The 23,889-nt window shown below is 49.1% G+C and overlaps 1 protein-coding gene across 2 annotated transcripts in view; it reads right to left on the bottom strand.

Annotated features, from left to right (window-relative positions):
- Positions 1-727: 727 nt before the first annotated feature.
- tmem161a (transmembrane protein 161A) overlaps positions 728-23,889 on the bottom strand; it is a 40,620-nt gene continuing 17,458 nt past the window's right edge. The window contains exons 5-12 of one of the 2 annotated variants that reach the window (XM_070859542.1): positions 22,803-22,959; positions 18,740-18,891; positions 15,618-15,684; positions 15,270-15,413; positions 14,546-14,659; positions 11,796-11,970; positions 9,783-9,879; positions 728-7,257 (exon numbers count right to left, since the gene is read on the bottom strand). In XM_070859542.1, the coding sequence (XP_070715643.1) occupies positions 6,980-7,257; positions 9,783-9,879; positions 11,796-11,970; positions 14,546-14,659; positions 15,270-15,413; positions 15,618-15,684; positions 18,740-18,891; positions 22,803-22,959 (1,184 nt within the window). In that variant the 3' untranslated portion in view covers positions 728-6,979. The remainder of the gene's footprint in view (positions 7,258-9,782; positions 9,880-11,795; positions 11,971-14,545; positions 14,660-15,269; positions 15,414-15,617; positions 15,685-18,739; positions 18,892-22,802; positions 22,960-23,889) is intronic. The other variant, XM_070859543.1, reaches the window with a different exon arrangement.

Genomic DNA, 23,889 nt, shown 5'->3' with positions numbered 1-23,889 from the left:
AAATTAATTTAAAAAACATCCCATCACTAAGAATACACTTTAAGAGTCCGTGAATCCTAATTGATGAAATATTTATAAATTACATGAAATAAAATGGTTAAATAAAAAGCAGAAAGTGCAGGAACCAAACACCAGGTATATGCAATCTCCATGGTTCCCTCTCCCACACACTTGATCCTTTAGATGAGGGGGTCACACAGGCAGTGTTGCTGGGTCAGGTATTTGGTGGTAAGGCTGTTCAAGGTGGATGAATGGACTCTATCCAAATGCTGGCCTGTGTTTTCCTTCCTCTCGGATAGTTTCAAAGAGCAGCTAACGTGTGTGACATAGCGCCCAGTGCAGGATGGAGGGAGTGCTGCACTGCCAGAGATGCCGCCTTTCAGATCAGACGTTAAACTGCAGCTCCATCTGCTCCCTCGGGTGATGTGAACGATCCCATGGCACTATTTTGAAGGAGAGTAGGAGGAGTTATCCCCCCCGTGTCCTGGGCCAATATTTATCCCTCAAACATCATCACTAAAAAAGATTATCTGGTCATTTATCACATTGCTGCTTGTGGGAGCTTGCTGTGCACAAATTGGCATTTCCTACATTACAATGACTACACTTCAAAAGTACTCATTGGCTGTAAAGTGTTTGGGACGCGTGAAAGGCGCTACAGAAATGCAAGATATTTCCTCACCTGTGAAATGTTTGCACTGAAGAATAGGACATGAGATCACAGATGATTTTAAAATATACTTTTTAATTTGTCTCTGCAATGCCACATACTGAAATGCCTCTCCATACGGTACATGATTCAACTCCTGCTTAATCGCAGTCAGGTTTTGTTCTATATAATTTATCTAAAAATTAAAATGATCCTCCCCACACCAGCTACTTTAGAATACAGCTCCGCAGGCCCAGTTTGATATAACATTGTCCACGTGGCTGGATTTTCCGATCCTGTCTCTATTTTTCCCCAGAGGAGCGGCAATGCGTTCTCCTGGGCGGGCAGCCAACTTCCAGCCGAGGTTTTTGGGGCCGGTTTTGACGGGCGCCGAGTATTACCGCCTGGAAGAGGCAAGCCAGTCGGCAAAGCCCCTGGTTGCGACACTCCGCCCGACCCGTAGAGTGCCCCTGCTGGGGCCGCCTGTGAAAGCGGGCGGTTCGACCTGCAGCGAGGCAATACCGATCTCAGGCAAGCGTGATTGGGTTTTTTTAAATTTATGTTGTGGTGGCGCGAGTTATTTTTTGGAAATGTTTTTTCTCCCTTGGCCTCCTGTTAGCTCGGGATTTTCGCACGCTCAGCCGGCCCAGCGCCCTATGAGAAAGTCTCCTCCCTTAACACTCCACCCCACACTCAGGGCCCAGCTGCCCAATTTTGCTGACTGAGGTGCAAACATTTTCCTGGCGGTATCAGGACCGACCCACCCCCATTAACGCCCCGAAATCCAGCCCTCTATGTGTGAGCCTAGCCAAGGAGCAGCAGCAGACTATGTGCATTGCACAGAAGCCCGATCCTGTCTGGCCAGACCTGCTGCACACACACCACAACTTTCCAATAGTAGACACCAGATGGCGATCAGAAGTAGGAACCGGTTGATTTTTGTTCCCCTCTCAATCTCGTAGTGTCGAATGTGACACTCCTGGTGTCCATTCCTACTCAAATCAGCTAACTCACCACACAGCAGCACGATGTTTAATGTCGTAAAGGAATTGACGATCAAATCTGGCTTCAGGAAACTGCTAACAGGAGGGTTTCATATATTTAATTCACATCTGCTTGGGATGGACTGGTCCTTTAACACGTGCAGCTTTATAATTAAGTCATTTGAGTGGAAATCAGACAGATCAGTGAATTGGGAGTCTCCTGGGGCCTGTATCCCTAAAGCAGCATGTGCACCAGACACAAATTACAGGCTGGAGTCAGAGTCTTTTGCACACAGGCTGGGAGACACAAAAAAATGTGTCTCAGAGGAACTTAGATCAGATGGTTTACTGGGTCCACACTGAAAGCAATTTACAGTTAGCCACAATAAAAAAAGGGGGATGTGAGAGGCGTGTGTTTTACAATTAGGACAATTGCTCAGGACTGCATTTCAATTAGGGAGGGATGGGAGGGTGAGGCAGAGAGAAGGGAGAGCGGGGGAAACGGAAGAGACAGAAGGGGAGAAAAAGAGGGGAGGTGGGGAAAGAGAGGGGAGAAGCAGGGGAGGGAGAGAAAAGGGAGCGGGGAGCAGACAGGGAGAATAGAGCGCCATCTCCCCCTGCTGGCTCAATGGGTAAATGCATTGCTATTGAACCATGAAAGCCTCACCGTCAATCCCTGGTCTGATGAGCTGGCAGCAGTGGTTGTTTTCAAATCCCTCCGTAGTCTCACCCCCTCCCCATCTCTCTAATCTCCTTCAGCCCCACAACCCCTCTCACCATGTCTGCACTCCTCCAATTCTACCATCTTGAGCATCCCTGATTATAATCGCTCAACCAGCAGCAACGTGCCTTCTGTTGCCTGGGCCACAAGTTCTGGAACTCCCTCCCTAAACCTCTCCACATATCTTTCCTCCTTCAAGACACTCCTTAAAGCCTACCTCTTTGATCAAGCTTTTGGTCACCTGCCCTAATTTCTTCTTATGTGGCTTGGTGTCAAATTTTGTCTCACAATACTCCTGGGAAGCATCTTGGGACGTTTCACTACGTTAAAGGCGCTATATAAATACAGGTTGTCATTGTTGTTGAGATTGGTCTCAGCAGCCCTGGGGCAGGGAGTGAGGCAAATAACAAGACAAAAAAAACAGCCAGGGCACCTGTCCTGATACAATAATGCCCCCCCACCCCGAGTGCGCACGTGTGTGTGTGTGTGTGGGGCGACACTGGTCAAGGGGGAGGGTTCGGAATTGGTTGTGAAGCCTCCTGCAGTGGAAGAGCGTGCCGGCACTCTGGCTGCGCTCACGTGAGCATGCTGACTGAGCACCCAGGTGTACCAGTACCCCAGCAGGGTTCAGTATGTACAGCACACAGCGGGGCAGGGTGCCTGTGACCCAGGGTCTCCCCCCTCCCCACCATGCTGAAACATTGGATTCACTCGGTCCCACAAGATTAAGTCTTTTGTTCCAAACCCCATCAGAAAATGAACACTTATGGTCACCATTTCATTTTAACCTTCAACAAAATAAACTTGGCTGGTACAGCGGGGGTTATACGGGTTCAACTCCATCCGGGTCTGAGAGGATCAGCTCCCTTCTGTCTGCAAGGTTCCGATGGGAAATGAGTTTGGGTCGGCTCAATCCAGATCCTGGTTCAGGTACATTGCTGGGGCAGTGCAACCCGTGCTGTACCTGCCCTGGGAGTGTTTGATGGGACAGTGTAGAGGGAGCTTTACTCTGTATCTAACCCCCTGTACCTGCCCTGGGAGTGTTTGATGGGACAGTGTGGAGGGAGCTTTACTCTGTATCTAACCCGTGCTGTACCTGCCCTGGGAGTGTTTGATGGGACAGTGTGGAGGGAGCTTTACTCTGTATCTAACCTGTGCTGTACCTGCCCTGGGAGTGTTTGATGGGACAGTGTAGAGGGAGCTTTACTCTGTATCTAACCCCCTGTACCTGCCCTGGGAGTGTTTGATGGGGCAGTGTAGAGGGAGCTTTACTCTGTATCTAACCCGTGCTGTACCTGCCCTGGGAGTGTTTGATGGGACAGTGTGGAGGGAGCTTTACTCTGTATCTAACCCGTGCTGTACCTGCCCTGGGAGTGTTTGATGGGACAGTGTAGAGGGAGCTTTACTCTGTATCTAACCCCCTGTACCTGCCCTGGGAGTGTTTGATGGGGCAGTGTAGAGGGAGCTTTACTCTGTATCTAACCCGTGCTGTACCTGCCCTGGGAGTGTTTGATGGGACAGTGTAGAGGGAGCTTTACTCTGTATCTAACCCCGTGCTGTATCTGCCCTGGGAGTGTTTGATGGGACAGTGTAGAGGGAGCTTTACTCTGTAACTAACCCCCTGTAGCTGCCCTGGGAGTGTTTGATGCGGACACTGGGTTCCTGAAATGGGACAGTGTTCCAACTCTCAGCATTAACATCTCTCACCATGGTGAGCAAAAAAAAACAATTAGTGTAGCCGGTTACAAGTTATACATTAATGTTCAGCAAGAGACCATTTTCTCTAACAGTTTATATAAACACATTCATGAAATAATTGCTTTTGTACCGTAAGTAGGATAGCAATTCAATTCTTCCTAATACACCAACTACACACACGCAGGCACAAGGGCAGTTTTTAAAAAACATTTTAAAATCAGTCACATGATCAACATCTTGCTCGCGTTGTGAAGGCTGTCACCAGGAAGATGGGACTTCTGTAGGCGGTTCCTCGTTATACAGTTTAGACCCATCCTCCTCACCACTCCTGCCCCCTCCAACAAACATCACTCACACGCCCGCCCCTGTGCCACAGAGAGAGCTGCTCCTCATCTTCGGAACTCCCTGTACTCGGAACACTCCGACTCAGAAGTTGTGGGTTCAAGTCCAACTCCAGAGACTTGAGCACAAGATCCAGGCTGACACTCCCAGTGCAGTACTGAGGGAGTGCCGCACTGTCGGAGGGGCGGTACTGAGGGAGTGCCGCACTGTCGGAGGAGCTGTACTGAGGGAGTGCCGCACTGTCGGAGGGTCAGTACTGAGGAAGTGCCGCACTGTCGGAGGGTCAGTACTGAGGGAGTGCCGCACTGTCGGAGGGTCAGTACTGAGGGAGTGCCGCACTGTCGGAGGGTCAGTACTGAGGGAGTGCCGCACTGTCGGAGGGTCAGTACTGAGGGAGTGCCGCACTGTCGGAGGGTCAGTACTGAGGGAGTGCCGCACTGTCGGAGGGTCAGTACTGAGGGAGTGCCGCACTGTCGGAGGGTCAGTACTGAGGGAGTGCCGCACTGTCGGAGGGTCAGTACTGAGGGAGTGCCGCACTGTCGGAGGGGCGGTACTGAGGGAGTGCCGCACTGTCGGAGGGTCAGTACTGAGGGAGTGCCGCACTGTCGGAGGGGCGGTACTGAGGGAGTGCCGCACTGTCAGAGGGGCAGTACTGAGGGAGCGTTGCACTGTCGGAGGTTCCATCTTTCGGATGAGACGCTAAACCGAGGCCCCGTCTGCTCTCTCAGGCGGACGTTCAAGAACCCAATGGCACAATTTCGAAGAGCAGGGGAGTTCTCCCCGGTGTCCTGGGGCCAATATTTATCCCTCAACCAACATCACAAAAGCAGATTATCTGGTCATTATCACATTGCTGTGTGTGGGAGCTTGCTGTGCGCAAATTGGTGGCCGCGTTTTCTACATAACAGTGGAAGTGCTTTGTGAAAGGCACTATAGAAATGCAAGTCTTTGTTTTAAATGGATGCAACACGCAGTCCCCCCACAGCTCCATGCTCACACGCTCGCCGCTTGCCTGCCGTGGGTTTGGCGTAATGTGTGCACCCGGGTTGGAATCTCTCGCCGCGCCCCCTTCCCATCCAGTGCCCCCAAAAGGTGTTTCCCAAAGATGTGGAGGAAAGGGTGGGATGGGGTGAAAGACCTCGGGACACTCCCCTAACTTGGATTATAGACACATGCTAATTGGTTTGGAGACCCGGAAGATTTCGGTTGCCCCATGAACTCCAGTCTGAGCTGCACCCTCACCACCGCCAAGGGTTGCAGCCTGTGTTTTTATTTTATATAAAGGGAGTGAGTGTTTAAATATATTAGTCCTTCACTGCCTCTGTGGCAACACTGCCCAGCTCTCTTTATAAAGTGGGCCCTATACCACCATGGGCCACCCCGACCTGCGAGAACACCTCCGGGGGTCGGGGCTATGTAGAGAGAGCTGGAGTATACCAGCGCGAGCTGCTCCTAGTGTGCGACAGCTTCGAGGTGGGTGACTGGGTGGTCATCAGGGCCCAGGTTGCCATTTGGTGTGTGGGCAGAAGTATTGGAGGGGCCTTGGCACAGTGGAGGTGTGGTGAGTGATTGAGGCGGAGGTGCAGCAGATGAGGGTACGGGGCCCAGGACAGGCGAGAGTTCGGGGCCCAGGACAGGCGAGAGTTCGGGGCCCAGGAAAGGCGAGGGCCCAGGGGCAGCACAGGCCCAGCCCACACTGCGATATGTGAGCGCACTGGGTCCGTGCAGCGGAGCAGGTCTCCAGTCGTCCTGGTTAACCCTTGCCCCTGGACCAAGGCCTCGCTCCGTCAAGCCCGTGTGTGCAACAGTCACCCCACGTTAAAAAAATCCACGCACAGGCATCTTCCACCCTTCAACTGGAGTTCAGGACTGGAACATTGGGTCCTTCATTGAAACACCTGTGAACTCGTGGAAGTGTCATCCTCGTTCGAGGGACCACCGATGATGATGGTAACACTGTATACGCAAAATCTGGGCATCGCGCCCCCAACGCGTGAGATAAGTGGTGGGAGGAGGGGGGTGGGTGCAGAAGGCAAGGCTTCTGATTAATAGCAACTAAGGCCATTAATTGACGTTAAATAAAAGACTGCCCTGTTGCCACGGACACGGGATAGTAAAGCCACAATGATTCAGGAACAAACGATGGCAACTCTCTACTATCTCCTCCAGCCCAAGGCACTTAAGGCCTTCTAGTAGCCTGCCCCGGGCGTCAGGACAGCAAGCATTTGGCAGGCTGTTTGACTGTGGAGGCATCACAGCCGAGCTCGATCCTGTGCTGACGGGGCGTCACTGGATAGCGATCAGGAGCAGCGAAGCCTGGCTGGTTCATACCCGCTCCCCGAGCGCACACAGTCACGGTGTGAGGTTATAGAAGAGCCAGCCACCTACGGAACTATTCGTCTGAAAGAGTCAGCACCTTTGGAACACAAACGGTGGAGAAATTTAGGGAGGGGTTTAAAAAAAGTGATTTGAAAACAAAATTCTCTCGTAACCCATAATCGTCCGTTCACTCTCCAACATGACGGGAGAGAAGACACTCCCCCCAGGGTGCTTGGTTCCCGCCCCCACTCCACCCCCTCCTCTGATTTACGAGGCCATTAGGTACTGATGGAAGTAAAGGCCAAATAGGCTAGTCACCACCTGACAGGCTGCCAGCCACCAAGTCAGGAAGGAGAAGAGGCCCCGATAAAAGAGGGGTGTGAAAACGTTGCGGAGGGTACTGAGGGCCGCTGTGATGTGAGAGACGGCCGCTCGGTAATCCTCCTCTTCCTCGGCGGTGGGGGGAGGGCCGGAGGGCACTGGACTGATATCCACAGCGGGCGAAACTCCGGGGGTCTCTGGGTAAAAGCCCCAGGAGTAGTCACCTGAAAAAAAAAAATAAGATGAGTTACTTCGAGGTGAATTTTAACCCCCACAAACGGATGGGTTGGGTCAGGTGTTAAACGTTTAAAAATCTCAAGCTTGACGACCCCCTCTGGGTTTTAACAGGAGGTGCATCGCACTGAGTCATACTTGCTGCACAGGGGCCTGGCGTTTACTGAGACTGTACAGCACAGGCCATTCAGCCCCACTGGTCCACACCGGTGTTAATTCTCCACACCAGTCTCCTCCAGGAAGTGGGATGGCAATTTAAATATTTTAATGAGGCTGGCAAGCCTCAGGTTTAACCCAGGCCGGTCGAGTTTCCCAGGCCTCGGGAAACCCGGCAGCTGAAAGGAGGCGAGATTAGCTTCGGAAAGAAGGCAGATGTCTTTACTGCACTCCAGACGGGGGAGGGGGGGGGGCAGGAGAGCTGACCCCTGACCCTCGCCCCCCCCTCATCAGACCCTCCCCTCCTTTACCCCCCTCCCCTCACCAGCATCCCAGTAGCAGTGGCCTGCTCCGGAGTACCTCCCCGCCTGATTAAAAGCCAAGTCCGTCAGTCAGGCTGACATCCGGACAGGAGCCCATCGAGGAGACAAGGCGCTCGCTGGTGCGTGCACAGGGGCAGCTCTGCAGGTACCTGAGGGAGAAAGGAATGGATAGATAGGGTGATGGGGTGAGAGGAGGGGCTAATGTGGAGCATAAACCCCGGCACGGACCCAATGGGCCGAATGGCGTGTGTAGATTCTATGTAAAAGCTCGGCCCCTGCGCACCAAGTATAAGAACATCAGAAACAGGAGTAGGAGCCGGCCATTCGGCCCCTCGAGCCTGCTCCGCCATTCAATAAGATCATGGCTGATCATAGACCTCAACTCCACTTTCCCGCCCGATCCCCATATCCCTTGATTCCCCTGGACTCCAAAAATCTACCGATCTCAGCCTAGAATATATTCAGGGACTCAGCATCGACAGCCCTCTGGGGCACAAAGATTCAAAGATTCACAGAAATTCCTCCTCATCTCTATTAAATGGCCTACCCCTTATCCTGAGACTATACCCCCTGATTCTAGACGCTCCAGCCCAGGGAAACAACCTCTCAGCATCTACCCTGCCAATCCTGTAGGACTCAATGTAATGCACCTACTATTATCAGCAGATGGGTCTAAGCTGGACCTTCCGATCCGCGTAGTTCATTCTCGCAGCAGAGATTTGTCCCCCCGCCCCCGAGTGAGTACGGCCACGGAGAAAAATAAGACTGAGTAAAATGGTGGGGGGATCCAGAACAAGGGGGCGTCAGGTTAAAATTAGAGAGAGGTCGTTCGGACATGACATCAAGGAGCATCTTTTCACACACCAAGCCCAAATTCAAATCTTTGTATTATCATCACATTATTAATCCTCTATTCTCGAGGGAATACAGAGTAAGAGCTTAAGTTAGGCCAAGCTAGAGTACTGCATGCAGTTCTGGTCACCACATTACAGGAAAGATGTCATTGCACTGGCAAGGGGACAGAGGAGATTTATGAGGATGTTGCCTGGACGGGAGAGTTTTAGCTATGAGGAAAGATTGGATATCTGAGTTTGTTTTCTTTGGAACAGAGGAGGCTGAGGGGAGATCTTATTGAGGTGTATACAATTATGAGGGTCCTGGATAGAGTGGATAGGAAAGACCTGTTTCCCTTAGCAGAGGGGTCAACAACCAGGGTTATTGATTTAAAGTAATTGGGGGGAGGTTTAGAGGGGATTTGAGGGGAAATTTCTTCACCCAGAGGGTGGTGGGGGTCTGGAACTCGCTGCCTGAAAGGGTGGTAGAGGCAGAAACCCTCACCACATTTAAAAAGTACTTGGATGTGCACCTGAAGTGCCGTAACCTACAGGGCTACGGACCGAGAGCTGGAAAGTGGGATTAGGCTGGGTAGCTCTTTGTCGACCGGCGCGGACACGATGGGTCGAATGGCCTCCTTCCGTTCTGTAAACTTCTATAATACCTATGAATAATTGAGGAGTTTAAAAGGAGTTGATGGGTAGATCGAGAGAAACTGTTTCTCTGGTTGTTGGGGGAGTCCAGAACAAGGGGCATCACCTTAAAATTAGAGCCAGGCCGTTCAGGGTGATGTCAGGAAGCACTTCTTCACACAAAGGGCCGTGGGAATCGGGAACTCTCTCCCCCAAAAAGCTGTTGAGGCTGAGGGTCATCTGAAAATGTCCAAACTGAGATTGGTAAGGTTCTTGTTAGGCAAGGGTATTAAGGGTTACAGAACCGAGGTGGGCAGATGGAGTTAAGGTACAGATCTTAAGGCTGAGGGTCAATTGAAACTTCCAAGATCGAGATCGGTAGATATTTGTTGGGTAAGCGATATGGAGCAAGGATGGGTAGATGGAGTTAAGGTACAGATCAGCCATTATCTAATCATAAGGCTGAATAGGCTCGAGAGGTTTAATTTATTTTCCTAATGTAAAATAATAAATGGCCAATAAGAGATGTTTTTTTAAAATTACATATTTGTCATTAAATTCATTACTCACCCAACACTTTCAGCAGCAGAGTGGCGTGCAGGATAAGGATTATGGGGCCCAGGTACTGCACAGTGACAACACACAGATAGCAGAACACTCGCGAAATCTGCAAAAGTGGTAAAAACATCCAGTCAGTCACGGAGAGCAGAGCCACAGCAGTCTGATAACAATATCATCACCCCATAATTCCAACCGGGGTATCTGTCATTCTATATATAAACCCCCCGAACCCCTCGATTAGATTCCAGCCTGTAACTCACTCCCGGGTATCTGTTATTCTATATATAAAGCCCCCGAACCCCTCGATTAGATTCCAGCCTGTAACTCACTCCTGGGTATCTGTCATTCTATATATAAACCCCCCCCCCCCCCGAACCCCTCGATTAGATTCCAGCCTGTAACTCACTCCGGGTATCTGTCATTCTATATATAAACCCCCCCCCGAACCCCTCTATTAGATTCCAGCCTGCAACTCACTCCTGGGTATCTGTCATTCTATATATAAACCCCCCAAACCCCTCGATTAGATTCCAGCCTGTAACTCACTCCTGGGTATCTGTCATTCTATATATAAACCCCCCAAACCCCTCGATTAGATACCAGCCTGCATCTCACTCCTGGGTATCTGTCATTCTATGTATAAACCCCCCCCCCCCGAACCCCTCGATTAGATTCCAGCCTGTAACTCACTCCTGGGTATCTGTCATTCTATATATAACCCCCCCCCCGAACCCCTCGATTAGATACCAGCCTGTATCTCACTCCCGGGTATCTGTTATTCTATATATAAACCCCCCGAACCCCTTGAATAGATTCCAGCCTGTAACTCACTCCCGGGTATATTCAATGTATAGAAGACATCTTCCAATTAACCTCTTAGTGACCCACGGATCTGCTCAAGAAGAATTAGGCTCACCCTTGGGTATCTGATATTATATGTAAACATTAGTCGATTTACAGTGACATTGCACAAGGGGAAATCAAGATGGGCGGTAGTGTTCAAGTGAAGCAGGATTAGAGGACGAAAGATTATTGGACCTGGCTGCATTTACAGTGAAATAGCAAAACTGATGGCAATATGGGAAGCAGAGAAACACAGGAGTTTCTTGGAAGTACAGTGTGAGGAACTAGGAGACAGAGAACTGAGGTCTGACAGCACCACCACTGGTGGGAAGGTGTTAACTACAGCGTGACCAGTTTACATAGGAAGCTCGCATTATGAGCGTGGACAAAGGAACTAATAATGGAAAAAGTTGGCAAACAGTGTGACAACAGGAATTAAGGTAATGACAGGAAGTGTGTGAAGATGGAAGATGTGTATTAAAGTGTGGCTGACCTGATGCATTGTTTTGAGGCAACAATATGTAATTGCCATGCCTTCCTGGATCAGGTAAAGTCTAATTGTTCTTAAGCAAGTCACCAAGAGGTCAGGCGGAGATTGAGTAGGCTAGGCCGATATTCTCTAGAATTTAGAAGAATGAGAGGTGATCTCATTGAAACATTCACAATTCTTACAGGGCTTGACAGGGTGGATGCAGGGAGGATGTTTCCCCCGGGCTGGGGAGTCTAGAACCAGGGGTCACAGTCTCAGGATAAGCGGTCGGCCATTTAGGACTGAGATGAGGAGAAATGTCTTCACTCAGAGGGTGGTGAATCTTTGGAACTCTACCCCAGAGGCTCAGTCTGAGTATATTCAAGACAGAGATTGCTAAGATTTTTGAATATTAAGGGAATCAAGGCATATGGGGACAGTGCAGGAAAGTGGAGTTCAGACCATGATCTTATTGAATGGCCGACTCCTGCTCCTAATTCTTATGTTCTTTAATTTTTATATAAAAATTAGAAGAAATTCTGACTCCAAAAGGCAATGAGAAGGTATCTCCTGTATATTGAATATGAATTTTACCTTTCTCATAACATAGATATATACAGTCTTCCCACCAAGTGTATCTAGTATCCTAGCGTACAGAACAAATTACTCCTCCTCCTTCCCAGAATTCCCCCCCCCCCCCCCCGATGTACCTTCCGCTGAATTTCGATTATGGTGATGTTGCCGGCCTCCTTCTTCATTAGCTCCACCCACTTTTCCGCCAGGTTCAGGTACGCCTGTAGGTGGTAGCGAGTCATCGCCAGGCGCAGCACGCAGATACCGACAATTATCCACAGGCGCACGGTGTCGAACATTGGGTCAGACATCCTGCACAAGCAGACGAGAATAGAAGCCCAACGTCAGATCTTTTGTATTATTATTCCACAATTACTTGTGTTCCCTCGAGTTCGGGGGATTAAGGGGTGAGCTAAGCGAGGAGTTTAAAAGGAATTTAAGTTTTAAGTTTTAAATTTTAAATTTAGAACCAGGGGTCACAGTCTCAGGATCAGGGGTCGGCCATTGAGGACTGAGATGAGGAGGAATTTCTTCACTCAGAGGGTGGTGAATCTTTGGGATTCTCTGCCCCAGAGGGCTGTGGAGGCTCAGTCTCTGAGTATATTCAAGGCAGAGATCGAGAGATTTTTGAATATTAAGGGAATCAAAAGATATGTGATAGTGCAGGGAAGTGGTGTTGAGGTAGCTCGCCCACGATCTCATTGAATGGCGGAGCAGACTCGAGGGGCCGTATGGCCGACTCCTGCTCCTATTCCTTATGTTCTTATTAGAGCTAGGCCGCCCAGGAAGCACTTCACATAGAGGTTAGTGGAAATTAAACTCCCCACAAAACCGTTTAGGATGGGGGGGGGGGGGGGCGTCAATTGAACATTTCAAAGCTGAGATTGATAGGTTTGTGTTGGGCAAGGGTATTAAGGGTTACGGAACCGAGGCGGGTAGGTGGAGTTAAGGTACAATCTAATTGAATGGCGGAACAGGCTGGAGGGGCTGAATGGCCTCCTCCTGTTCCTATAAGTAAGATTTCAACAAAAAGTACCATTGCTTTGGGGGGGGAGGGAGGAAGAATTGTCTGGTTGCTATGGGTAATGGGTAACAAAATCACAGATGTAAAACAGACTGAGGAAATCTTCACAAATGGATTTCCAATGGTACAACATACATCAATGGTGCACCTTCTGCTTAATGCAAGAGGCTGACTTGCTGCAGTCCTCACTCTATCCTGAGATTATCGTCCTTAAAGGTTTGTCATTGCAGTGGTACAAAGGATGAGGACCATCAGGGACATTCAGTGAGGCTCCTCTTCCAACAAGGAGCCTTGCTAGACAGGGAGGGCAGGTTGGAGACAGAGCTCCAACACTGGACACCCGCACTATGTTCCAACCCTCCAGGATTGGCTTGGAGTCTCCAGGAATCGAAGATTAATCTGCAGGACACTGCAGCAAGCAACCTTGGGAGAAAAATCATCGGGGCAATAAAACATTGTTAATGGTGTTTTTTCCATTAATTATATGGGAGGGCGGAAAACAAAAATTAGGAGCAGGAATCGGCCATTCGGCCCCTCGAGCCTGCCCCGCCATTCAATAAGATCCCGGCTGATCTTTGACCTCAACTCCACTTTCCCGCCCGATCCCCATTGTAATGTATTTGCTTCATGGGTTCTTTGCTTAAGAATTCCTAGCAACACATTGTTAATAAACCAACTAGTTCTTAATAGCAAGGTTTAACAATCACACTACACATTACCAGTTCATCCACTAGGCTCACAACTGCATACCTCATCGTGAATGAACGAGACCCAACTGGCTGGGGTTTAACAGAGTCTTGTAAACATCACTCACAATGCAACAGTTCTACAAACCTGTGAGCATACACCAATATCCTTTGATTGCCCTAGAGTCCAAAATGCTATCTATCTCTGACTTGCATATACTCAACGACTGAGCCTCTGGGGCAGAGAATTCCAAAGATTCACCACCCTCTGAGTGAAGAAGCTTCTCCTCATCTCAGTCCTAAATGGCCGAGCCCTTATCCTGAGACTGTGACCCCTGGTTCTAGACTCCCCAGCCCGGGGGAAACATCCTCCCTGCATCTACCCTGTCAAGTCCTGGAAGAATTTTATATGTTTCAATGAGAGCACCTCTCATTCTGCTACACCCCAGAGAGTATAGACCCAATCTACTCAATCTCCCCTCATAGGGCAACCCTTTCATCCTCGGAATCAATCTAGTGAACCCTCAGGGATGGACAGTAAGGATTAATCCCATCGGGCAAGAAAAAGTCTATTCACTTTCCAATTGGAGTGGAAAGGCCGTGTGCCTGGAGGATGGACCAATGGCAGGAGTATGGGGGGAGGGGCAGTTTGAGGCAGGAGGTCATGTGATGAAACGGATTTAAAATAGAAACGAGGAGGAATTTCCTCACTCAGAGGGTCGTGAAACTTTGGAATTCTCTACCTCAGGGAGCTGTGGAGGCTGGGTCATTGAATATATTTAAGGTGCAAATAGACAGATTTATAAATGATAAGGGAGTGAAGGGTTATGGGGAGCGGGCAGGAAAGTGGAGTTGAGGCCAAGATCAGATCAGCCATGATCTTATTAAATGGCGGAGCAGGCTCGAGGGGCCGAATGGCCGACTCCTGCTCCTATTTCTTAAGTTCTTATGTAAGCCTCCAGGAATACACCCAGCAAGAGTTGAAAACTCTTCACCACCCACATCAGCACACCAGCCTGGCGAGGTTCAACACCACGGCTGACTTTACCTTCGTATTCCTTCTCCTGCCCCGACAGACTGCGGGAACTGTTTTATTGCATGAAACAGTGGATATTTGTCAGAAGACAGAAAATCTCAAAAGCCACTTTAAAGGGGAGGGGCAGCGTTGGGTACTCACAGCTGCATCTTCTCCTTTCCAAGCGGAGTGTTCATCACAAAGTCTCTGGTGATTGGCTTCAACCACAGCAACAACACGATGATGGGCGATAGAAAGTTGGCATGCAACAGGATCCTGGGAAACAATGATCATGTGAGGACCATCTTACGGCAACGACGACAACATAACACAATAAAAACCCTGCCCCAAAGACACTTCAGAGGCATCGCGGGGGGAGGTGAGGGGGGGGAATGAATGCCGAGCCACAGAGAGAGAGAGGTATTTGAGGCTTGGTCAAACAAACAGTTAGGTTTTAACAACTTGCATTTATATAGCGCCTTTATATAGCATCCCAAGACATGTCACAGGAGCGATTAACAAACAAAATTTGACACCGAGCCACTTCAGGAGATGTTAGGATAGATGACCAAAAGCTTGTATAGAATGACATGTAGAGTCTACAACACAGAAGCAAGCCATTTAGCCCAACTAGTCTAAACTGGCGGTTATGCCCCTAGTTTTGGTCTCCCCCACAAGTGAAAACATCATAGGAACAGGAGGCCATTTAGCCCCTCGAGTCTGTTCCATCATTCAATGAGATCATGGCTGATCTGCGACCCAACTCTATATAACCGCCATTGCCTATAACCCTTAATACCTTTGGTTAACAAACATCTACCCTATGAACTCCCATTAGCCCCTCCCCACAGCAGCGCCATTATTCAGCCCCACCTGCTTCACTTACTGCATCAGAGGATTGTCCGCAGTCATCTTGAGAGCATCTAAATGAGTCTGCGCCAACCGGAGGCCGGGGAAAGTTAAACACGCTCCAATAAAGGAGGCACATCCAACTAATAAGAGCTTAAAGATTAGTCTGGAGATGGAGTACCTGGAACAGAAAGGAACGCACATCATCCCATGTCTGAGATGGTTAGGTCACCATAAACAAATTGGATGGAGGGGGGTTTGAACCCACAACCTGACGACACAGAGGCGCGAATGCTGCCCACTGAGCCACTGGCTGAAAGGGAAATTCCAAGGGAAAGATTTGTAACAGCAAAATTTGATATTAAATGAAAGTAACAGAACTCACGGCAAGATGTCCACCACCCCTTGTTGCTTGAGAAAGACCTTCACATTTTCATACAAATTGGCAAAACCTGCGTAGGGGATAAGAGGCCATCAGTGTTTGGAGATACCCGCTTGCAGGGCCAGTTCTACTGTCAGTGTATTGGTGCCCCAGTGGCCTCATTTGGTACAGACCTGGAAGGCCCAAGGGCCTGGCCTGATGTTCTCAGTCAACATGGTGATACAATTGACGTCAGTGCCATTGTTCAAAAGGGAAGGGGAAAAAAAGCTAGAGTTTCTGCTCCTCATCATCATCGAGTGACCCCAACATGCATAGGGAGCTCGGAAGAGGGCAGAATTAGGCTGGATCTGATGTTCCCCGTGGTGACATAGCCTGCTGACGCAGGCGGTCTAGGCTTGTGCCAAGTACTAGAGAATAACTGCTGTCAATGGAATCATAGAACAAAAAAAAGTTTCACATTTCTATCGCACCTTTCACGGTCTCAGGACGTCGCAAAGCACTTTACAGCCAATGAAGTACTTTTGAAGTGCGGTCACTGTTGTAATTGTAGGAAACACGGCAGCCAATTTGCACCAGCAAGCTCCCACACACAGCAATGTGATAATGATCAGATCATCTGTTTTAGTGATGTTGTTTGAGAGATAAATATTGGCCCCAGGACACCGGGGAGAATTCCCTTGTTCCTCTTCGAAATAGTGCCGTGGGATCATTTACAGCCACCCGAGAGCACACAGCTTAACGTCTGATCTGAAAGTGGGCACCTGTGACAGTGCAGCACTCCCTCCATCCTGGGGACAGTAAGCAGGAAGGCAGTCGCCACCCAGTTTCTGGGGGAAACAAATGTTCAGCACAAAGGTAGACACAAGCTGGCAAATGGCATCAATGCGACTTAGACGCCGTTGAACTGCTGCTGCCAGGAAAGGAACATGTGTCACTCAAGGCAAAGCTACAGCTTCATTCTGCAATTGGCTTTTTTCAAATTATTTTGTTCTTCGGATGTGGCAAGGCCTCAATTATTGCCCATCGTAGCGACTGCTTATGCAACTGAGTGGCCACTTCAGAAGACAATATTAGTATGGGACTGGCATCACCTGTAGGCCATAGAAACATAGAAAATAGGTGCAGGAGTAGGCCATTCGGCCCTTCGAGCCTGCACCACCATTCAATAAGATCATGGCTGATCATTCACCTCAGTACCCCTTTCCCGCTTTCTCTCCATACCCCTTGATCCTTTTAGCCGTAAGGACTACATCCAACTCCCTTTTGAATATATCCAACGAACTGGCCTCAACAACTCTCTGTGGTAGAGAATTCCACAGGTTCATAATTCTCTGAGTGAAGAAGTTTCTCCTCATCTCGATCCTAAATGGCTTATCCCTTATTCTTAAGACTGTGGCCCCTTGTTCTGGACTTCCACAACATCGGGAACATTCTTCCTGCCAATTCCATCAGAATTTTATATATTTCTATGAGATCCCCTCTCATTCTTCTAAATTCCAGTGAATATAAGCCTAGTCGATCCAGTCTCTCCTCATATGTCAGTCCTGCCATCCCGGGAATCAGTCTGGTGAACCTTCGCTGCACTCCCTTAATAGCAAGAACGTCCTTCCTCAGATTAGGAGACCAAAACTGTACACAATTTTCCAGATGAGGCCTCACCAAGGCCCTGTACAACTGCAGTAACACCTCCCTGCTCCTATACTCAAATCCTCTCGCTATGAAGGCCAACATGCCATTTGCCTTCTTCACCGCCTGTTGTACCTACATGCCAACTTTCAATGACTGATGTACCATGACACCCAGGTCTCGCCCCTCCCCTTTTCCTAATCTGTCACCATTCAAATAATATTCTGCCTTCCTGTTTTTACCACCAAAGTGGATAACCTCACATTTATCCACATTATACTGTATCAGCCATGCATTTGCCCACTCACCTAACCTGTCCAAGTCACCCTGCAGCCTCTTAGCATCCTCCTCACAGCTCACACTGTCACCCAACTTAGTGTCATCTGCAAACTTGGAGATATTACATTCAATTCCTTCATCTAAATCATTAATGTATATTGTAAATAGCTTGGGACCCAGCACTGAACCTTGCCGTACACCCCACTAGTCACTGCCTGCCATTCTGAAAAGGACCCGTTTATCCCCACTCTCTGCTTCCTGTCTGCCAACCAGTTCTCTATCCACGTCAATACATTACCCCCAATACCATGTGCTTTAATTTTGCACACTAATCTCTTGTGTGGGACCTTGTCAAAAGCCTTTTGAAAGTCCAAATACACTGGTTCTCTCTTGTCCACTGTACTAGTTACATCCTCAAAAAATTCTAGAAGATTTGTCAAGCATGATTTCCCTTTCATAAATCCATGATGACTTTGACCAATCCTGTCACTGCTTTCCAAATGCGCTGCTATTTCATCTTTAATAATTGATTGCAACATTCAGACTGGATTCCGTTTCCCAAAGGACATTAATGTTAAGATAATCTGGCAGCTTTCGTGGGTAGTTTTCTGGTGCCAGATTTATTAATTTCTGTGACTAGTCATGGTTGGATTTTAACCAACCCCTCGTCCATAACTGCTAAACTACTGTACTTTAAAAATAAATAGTCCTCGGGTCGTGGGTGTCACTAGCTCATCCCTAATTGCCCCTTGAGAAGGTGGTGGTGAGCCGCCTTCTTGAACCGCTGCAGTCCGTGTGGTGAAGGTGCTCCCACAGTGCTGTTAGGGAGGGAGTTCCAGGATTGTGACCCAGCGACGATGAAGGAACGGCCGATATATTTCCAAGTCAGGATGGTGTGTGACTGGGAGGGGAACGTGGAGGTGGTGGTGTTCCCATGCGCCTGCTGCCCTTGTCCTTCTAGGTGGTAGAGGTCGCGGGTTTGGGAGGTGCTGCCGAAGAAGCCTTGGCGAGTTGCTGCAGTGCATCTTGTAGATGGTGCACACTGCAGCCACGGTGCGCTGGTGGTGGAGGGAGTGAGTGTTTGAAGGTGGTGGAGGGAGTGAGTGTTGAAGGTGGTGGAGGGAGTGAGTGTTTGAAGGTGGTGGATGTGGTGCCGACCAAGTGGACTAATTACACCCCACAGCTTGACGGATACAAGTAAAAACTCCCAATATACTCACCTGGCTCAAGACCAAACTCCAGATAATCCTCCCGCACAATCAGGATCAACATAGCAATGAGGACGAAGAGGAAAGCGAAGGCCAGGCAGACGGAGCGCTCACCCCCTTCTTCCGTCTTGAAGTAATGAGCCATCAAGGAGAAGAGAACTTTACTGTTCGGATAGTGTCAAGGTGAGCAAGAAGATTCAAAACACAGCCCGTTTTGCGGGACACAGTGGCAGAGTTTAAATCTGTGCTACTCACGAACGCCTTTGTCAAGGGCCAAGGCCCCAAGTTGGGAACCATCAGCCATGTGGGACTGAGAGGAGAAGGAATTTCCTCACTCAGAGGGTGGTGAATGTTTGGAATTCCCGACCTCGGAGGGCTGCAGAGGCTCAGTCGTTGATCGACAGATTTTTGGAAACTAAAGGAATCAAGGAATATGGGGATCGGGCGGGAAAGTGGAGTTGAGGTTGAAGATCAGCCGTGAATGGCGGAGCAGGCTCGAGGGGCCGAATGGCCGACTCCTGCTCCTAATTCTTATGTTCTTATAACTTTCAAAAATTGAATTGGTTAAATACTTAAATAAATTTTCAGGGCTTTGGGGAAAGGGCAGGGGAGTGGGCCTAATTGGATAGCTTTGGAAAAAGCTGGCATAGGCATGATGGGCTGAATGGCGTCCTTTTGTGATGCACACATGCTGCACTGGGAGGGATATCCGATGTGGATCAGGGTCCATGCTTCTTAGTTCAATAGTGGGTCATAAACATTGGGAACAGGGGGAGGCCATTTGGCCCCTCGAGCCTGTTCCACCATTCCATCAGATCGTGGCTGATCTGCACCTCAACTCCATCTACCCCCTTGGCCCCAAATCCCTTGATACCCTTCACTCGACAAAAACCTAGCGATCTCCATCTTAAAAGTTTAAATTGACCCCCAGCATCTTTTGCGAGGAGTTTTCCAGATTTCCACTACCCTCTGTGTGGGAAAAAATCCTTCCCGATTTCCTTCCTGAATGCCGAGCTCTCATTTTAAGGTTATGCCCTTTTGTTCCGGATTCCCTCACCAGAAGAAATCGTTTCTCTGCCTCTACCCTATCGAATCTCTTTACCCTTTTAAACGCCTCGATTAGATCACCTTCTCTACTCGAGGGAATGCAATCCAAGTTTATACAACCTGGCCTCATAATTTAACCCTTTAAGCCCTGGTATTCCCACTACTACTAGGCAGTCCCTCGTAATGAGGATGATGCTCTTTACACAAAAATAAGATAGGCTCACAGGTGTTACAATGAGTTACATCTTAAAGGGTAAAAGATGCCTGTGGGTGGATTTTTTAACGTGGGGTGAGCGTTGCACACCAGCCACCACACGGGCTTGACAGAGCGAGGTCTTGGTCCAGTGGCGAGGAGTGACCAAGATGACTGGAGACCAGCTCTGCTGCACCTCCCAAGCCCCGACCCTACTGCAGTTAAATGCTGCACTGCTCCTGCGTTTCCCACATTGCAACAGTGACTACACTCCAAATGTACTTCATTGGCTGTAAAGCGCTTTGAGATGTCCGGTGGTCGTGAAAGGCGCTATAGAAATGTAAATCTTTTCTTCTTTCTGGTATAATTCTGGTGAAGCTGCCCATTGCTTTTTCCCACTAGAATCATACAGCTCAGGAGACCGTTCATCCCATCGTACCAGTGCCAGCTCTTTGAAGGCAAGAGCAACGCAATAGGATCGAATCTTGGCTCCAGCAATGTCCTGCAGCTGGGGGTGGGGGGGGGGGGGGGGGGGAAGGGGGGTGGGGGTAGAGGAGGGGGATCAGGGAGGAAAATGGGCATCAAAATAGCTTTCAAGCTGCACTATGAGCACTGAGTATGGGGTCAGTCAGTCAGAATTTTGTTTGACACCATCTTCAGATTGCAAAACACAAAAAGGGAGCTTCACACAGCAGGGGTGCGGTTTCTGGCTAGCACACCAGAAATTACTGCCCGTGTAAAATTCTGAACGCTTCCCTTTTCGGCGCCCAACGCCAGATGCGGCCAGACAGCGGTGGAGCGCGAGAGTGCGGCGTGACCCGTCACTGCTGAAAGACCTGCACCTTTCACAACCACCAGACATCCCAAAACACTTGACAGCCAAATGAAGTACATTTTGAAATGTAGTCATTGTTGTAATGTAGGAAGCCAATTTGTGATCTCACAAACAGCAATGTGATAATGACCTGATAATCTGTCTTTAGCGATGTGTTCGGGACCCAGGAGAGGCGAGGGCCCAGGGGCAGCACGGCCCAGCCCACACTGCGATGTGTGCGCACTGGGTCTGTGCAGCAGAGCAGGTCTCCAGTCGTCCTGGTTAACCCTTGCCACTGGACCAAGACCTCGCTCTGTCAAGTCCGTGTGGTGGCTGGTGTGCAACGGTCACCCCACATTAAAAAAATCCACCCACAGGCATCTTCCACCCTTCAGGATGTAGTTCGGGATCTGGGATATTAGGTCCTTCATTGAAACACCTGGGAACTCATCCCTTTTCGGTGTGGAAGCAAGTCATCCTCGCTTCGAGGGAGCGCCTATGATGATGATGGGTGATGTTGATTGAGGGATAAATATTGGCCCACAACACCGGGGAGAACTCCCCTACTCTTCTTTGAAATAGTGTCATGGGATCTTTTACATCCACCTGAGAGGGCAGATGGGGCCTCAGTTTAACGTCTCATCCAAAAGGCGGCCCCTCCGACAGTGCGGCGCTCCCTCAGCACTGCACTGGGAGTTCAGCCTGGATTTTTGTGCTCAAGTCGCTGGAGTGGGACTTGATCCCACAACCTTCTGACTCAGAGGCGAGAGAGAGTGCTACCCACTGAGCCACGGCTGACCAAAAGCTGTACATACACAGACACCCTAATGTAGGGCAGGAGTGGGGTGGGGGAGAGGAACCTGATCAGTCGGCTGTCCTTGTTGACTGCTTTTTTCTATAATAGCAGCCATTGAAAGCTTGGCCAGTTTGTTTATTCCCACTGATTACTTGAAGAGGAGGATTAGCAGGGCTGTAAACAATTCAATTCATTACACAGTCAGCTCTCTGCAGGGGACAATGCCATTAACTACTTTTACAGCTTGTCACAGAGTCAATGGTTATCTAGTAAATTAAAACAGCTCAACTGACTGAAAGGGAGGGCTATGGCAGTCTCTCTTCCTTCTCGATGTTAAAAAGCCTATAAATTTTATGGACAGCAGAGATACACTGAAGGTATCTTCTCTATAAAATCCTCAATCTTTTCACCTGAACATCAATAACTTTTAATGGTAACAAGCCTACTTTAACGCCATGGTTCTAAAAAAAGACGTGCATTTCATTTGTGCTCCAAAGTACTTTACAGTCAATGAATTGTAATGTAGGATACGCGGCAGCCTATTCACGCACAGCAAGCTCCCACAAATAGCAATGTGACAATGACCTGATAATCTGTTTTTAATTATGTTGGTTGAGGGATAAATATTGGCCCAGGGCACCAGGGTGAAGTCCCCCGCTCTTAATGGGATCTTTTACATCCACCTGAGCGCGCAGATGGGGGCCTCGGTTTAACGTCCAATCTGAAAGACAGCCCTCCGACAGTGCAGCTCTCCCTCAGTACTGCCCCTCCGACAGTGCGGCGCTCCCTCAGTACTGCCCCTCCGACAGTGCGGCGCTCCCTCAGTACTGCCCCTCCGACAGTGCAGCACTCCCTCAGTACTGCCCCTCCGACAGTGCAACACTCCCTCAGTACTGCCCCTCCGACAGTGCAGCACTCCCTCAGTACTGCCCCTCCGACAGTGCGGCACTCCCTCAGTACTGCCCCTCCGACAGTGCGGCACTCCCTCAGTACTGCCCCTCCGACAGTGCAACACTCCCTCAGTACTGCATTGGGAGATTTTTGTGCTCAAGTCTCTGGAAGGGGACTTGAACCCACGACTTTCTGACCCACAGGCAAGAGTGTTACCCAATGAGACAGGGCTAGGCATCAGGCACTAATTGATAAGTCTGTGCCCTTCCCAGTCACTGTTGTTAGTTTGTTTGGTGAATGGTTTTTAGGTACACAGCGGGGGGAGTAAGGATACAGCCCAAAGGCCAATGTGAGCAGGCACCACAGCACGCCTACGTTCACCTCTCCCTGTATATTGAGCAGACTATAGTAGGCTTCCGTGAACGTGTAAACCAAGGTCGCGTACAAGACAAAATCCACCAGCCACTGGTAGTCCATGAAGTAACGCAGGACTAAACAGAGAGAGAAGAAAAAGTATGTTAAGCTGGGCACTATTTTACAAAAACATTACAGCATGTTTGCATCAGGGATGGTTTTCTAGACCAATATGTCGAGGAACCAACTAGGGGGGAGGCCATCTTAGACTGGGTGTTGTGTAATGAGAGAGGATTAATTAGCAATCTCGTTGTGCGAGGCCCCTTGGGGAAGAGTGACCATAATATGGTGGAATTCTGCATTAGGATGGAGAATGAAACAGTTAATTCAGAGACCATGGTCCAGAACTTAAAGAAGGGTAACTTTGAAGGTATGAGGCGTGAATTGGCTAGGATAGATTGGCGAATGATACTTAAGGGGTTGCCTGTGGATGGGCAATGGCAGACATTTAGAGACCGCATGGATGAACAACAACTGTACGTAAAAATAAAAAAGGGAAGGTGGCTCAACCGTGGCTATCAAGGGAAATCAGGGATAGTATTAAAGCCAAGGAAGTGGCATACAAATTGGCCAGAAATAGCAGCGAACCCGGGGACTGGGAGAAATTTAGAACTCAGCAGAGGAGGACAAAGGGTTTGATTAGGGCAGGGAAAATGGAGTACGAGAAGAAGCTTGCAGGGAACATTAAGACGGATTGCAAAAGTTTCTATAGATATGTAAAGAGAAAAAGGTTAGTAAAGACAAACGTAGGTCCCCTGCAGTCAGAATCAGGGGAAGTCATAACGGGGAACAAAGAAATGGCAGACAATTAAACAAGTACTTTGGTTCGGTATTCACTGAGGACGACACAAACAACCTTCCGGATATAAAAGGGGTCAGAGGGTCTAGTAAGGAGGAGGAACTGAGGGAAATCTTCATTAGTCAGGAAATTGTGTTGGGGAAATTGATGGGATTGAAGGCTGATAAATCCCCAGAGCCTAATGGACTGCATCCCAGAGTACTTAAGG

Source organism: Pristiophorus japonicus, chromosome 18, assembly GCF_044704955.1.
Source record: "Pristiophorus japonicus isolate sPriJap1 chromosome 18, sPriJap1.hap1, whole genome shotgun sequence".
Taxonomy (NCBI): domain Eukaryota; kingdom Metazoa; phylum Chordata; class Chondrichthyes; family Pristiophoridae; genus Pristiophorus; species Pristiophorus japonicus.
The sequence above is the reverse complement of the archived record's forward strand: the minus strand, read 5'-3'. Positions and strand labels throughout refer to the sequence as shown.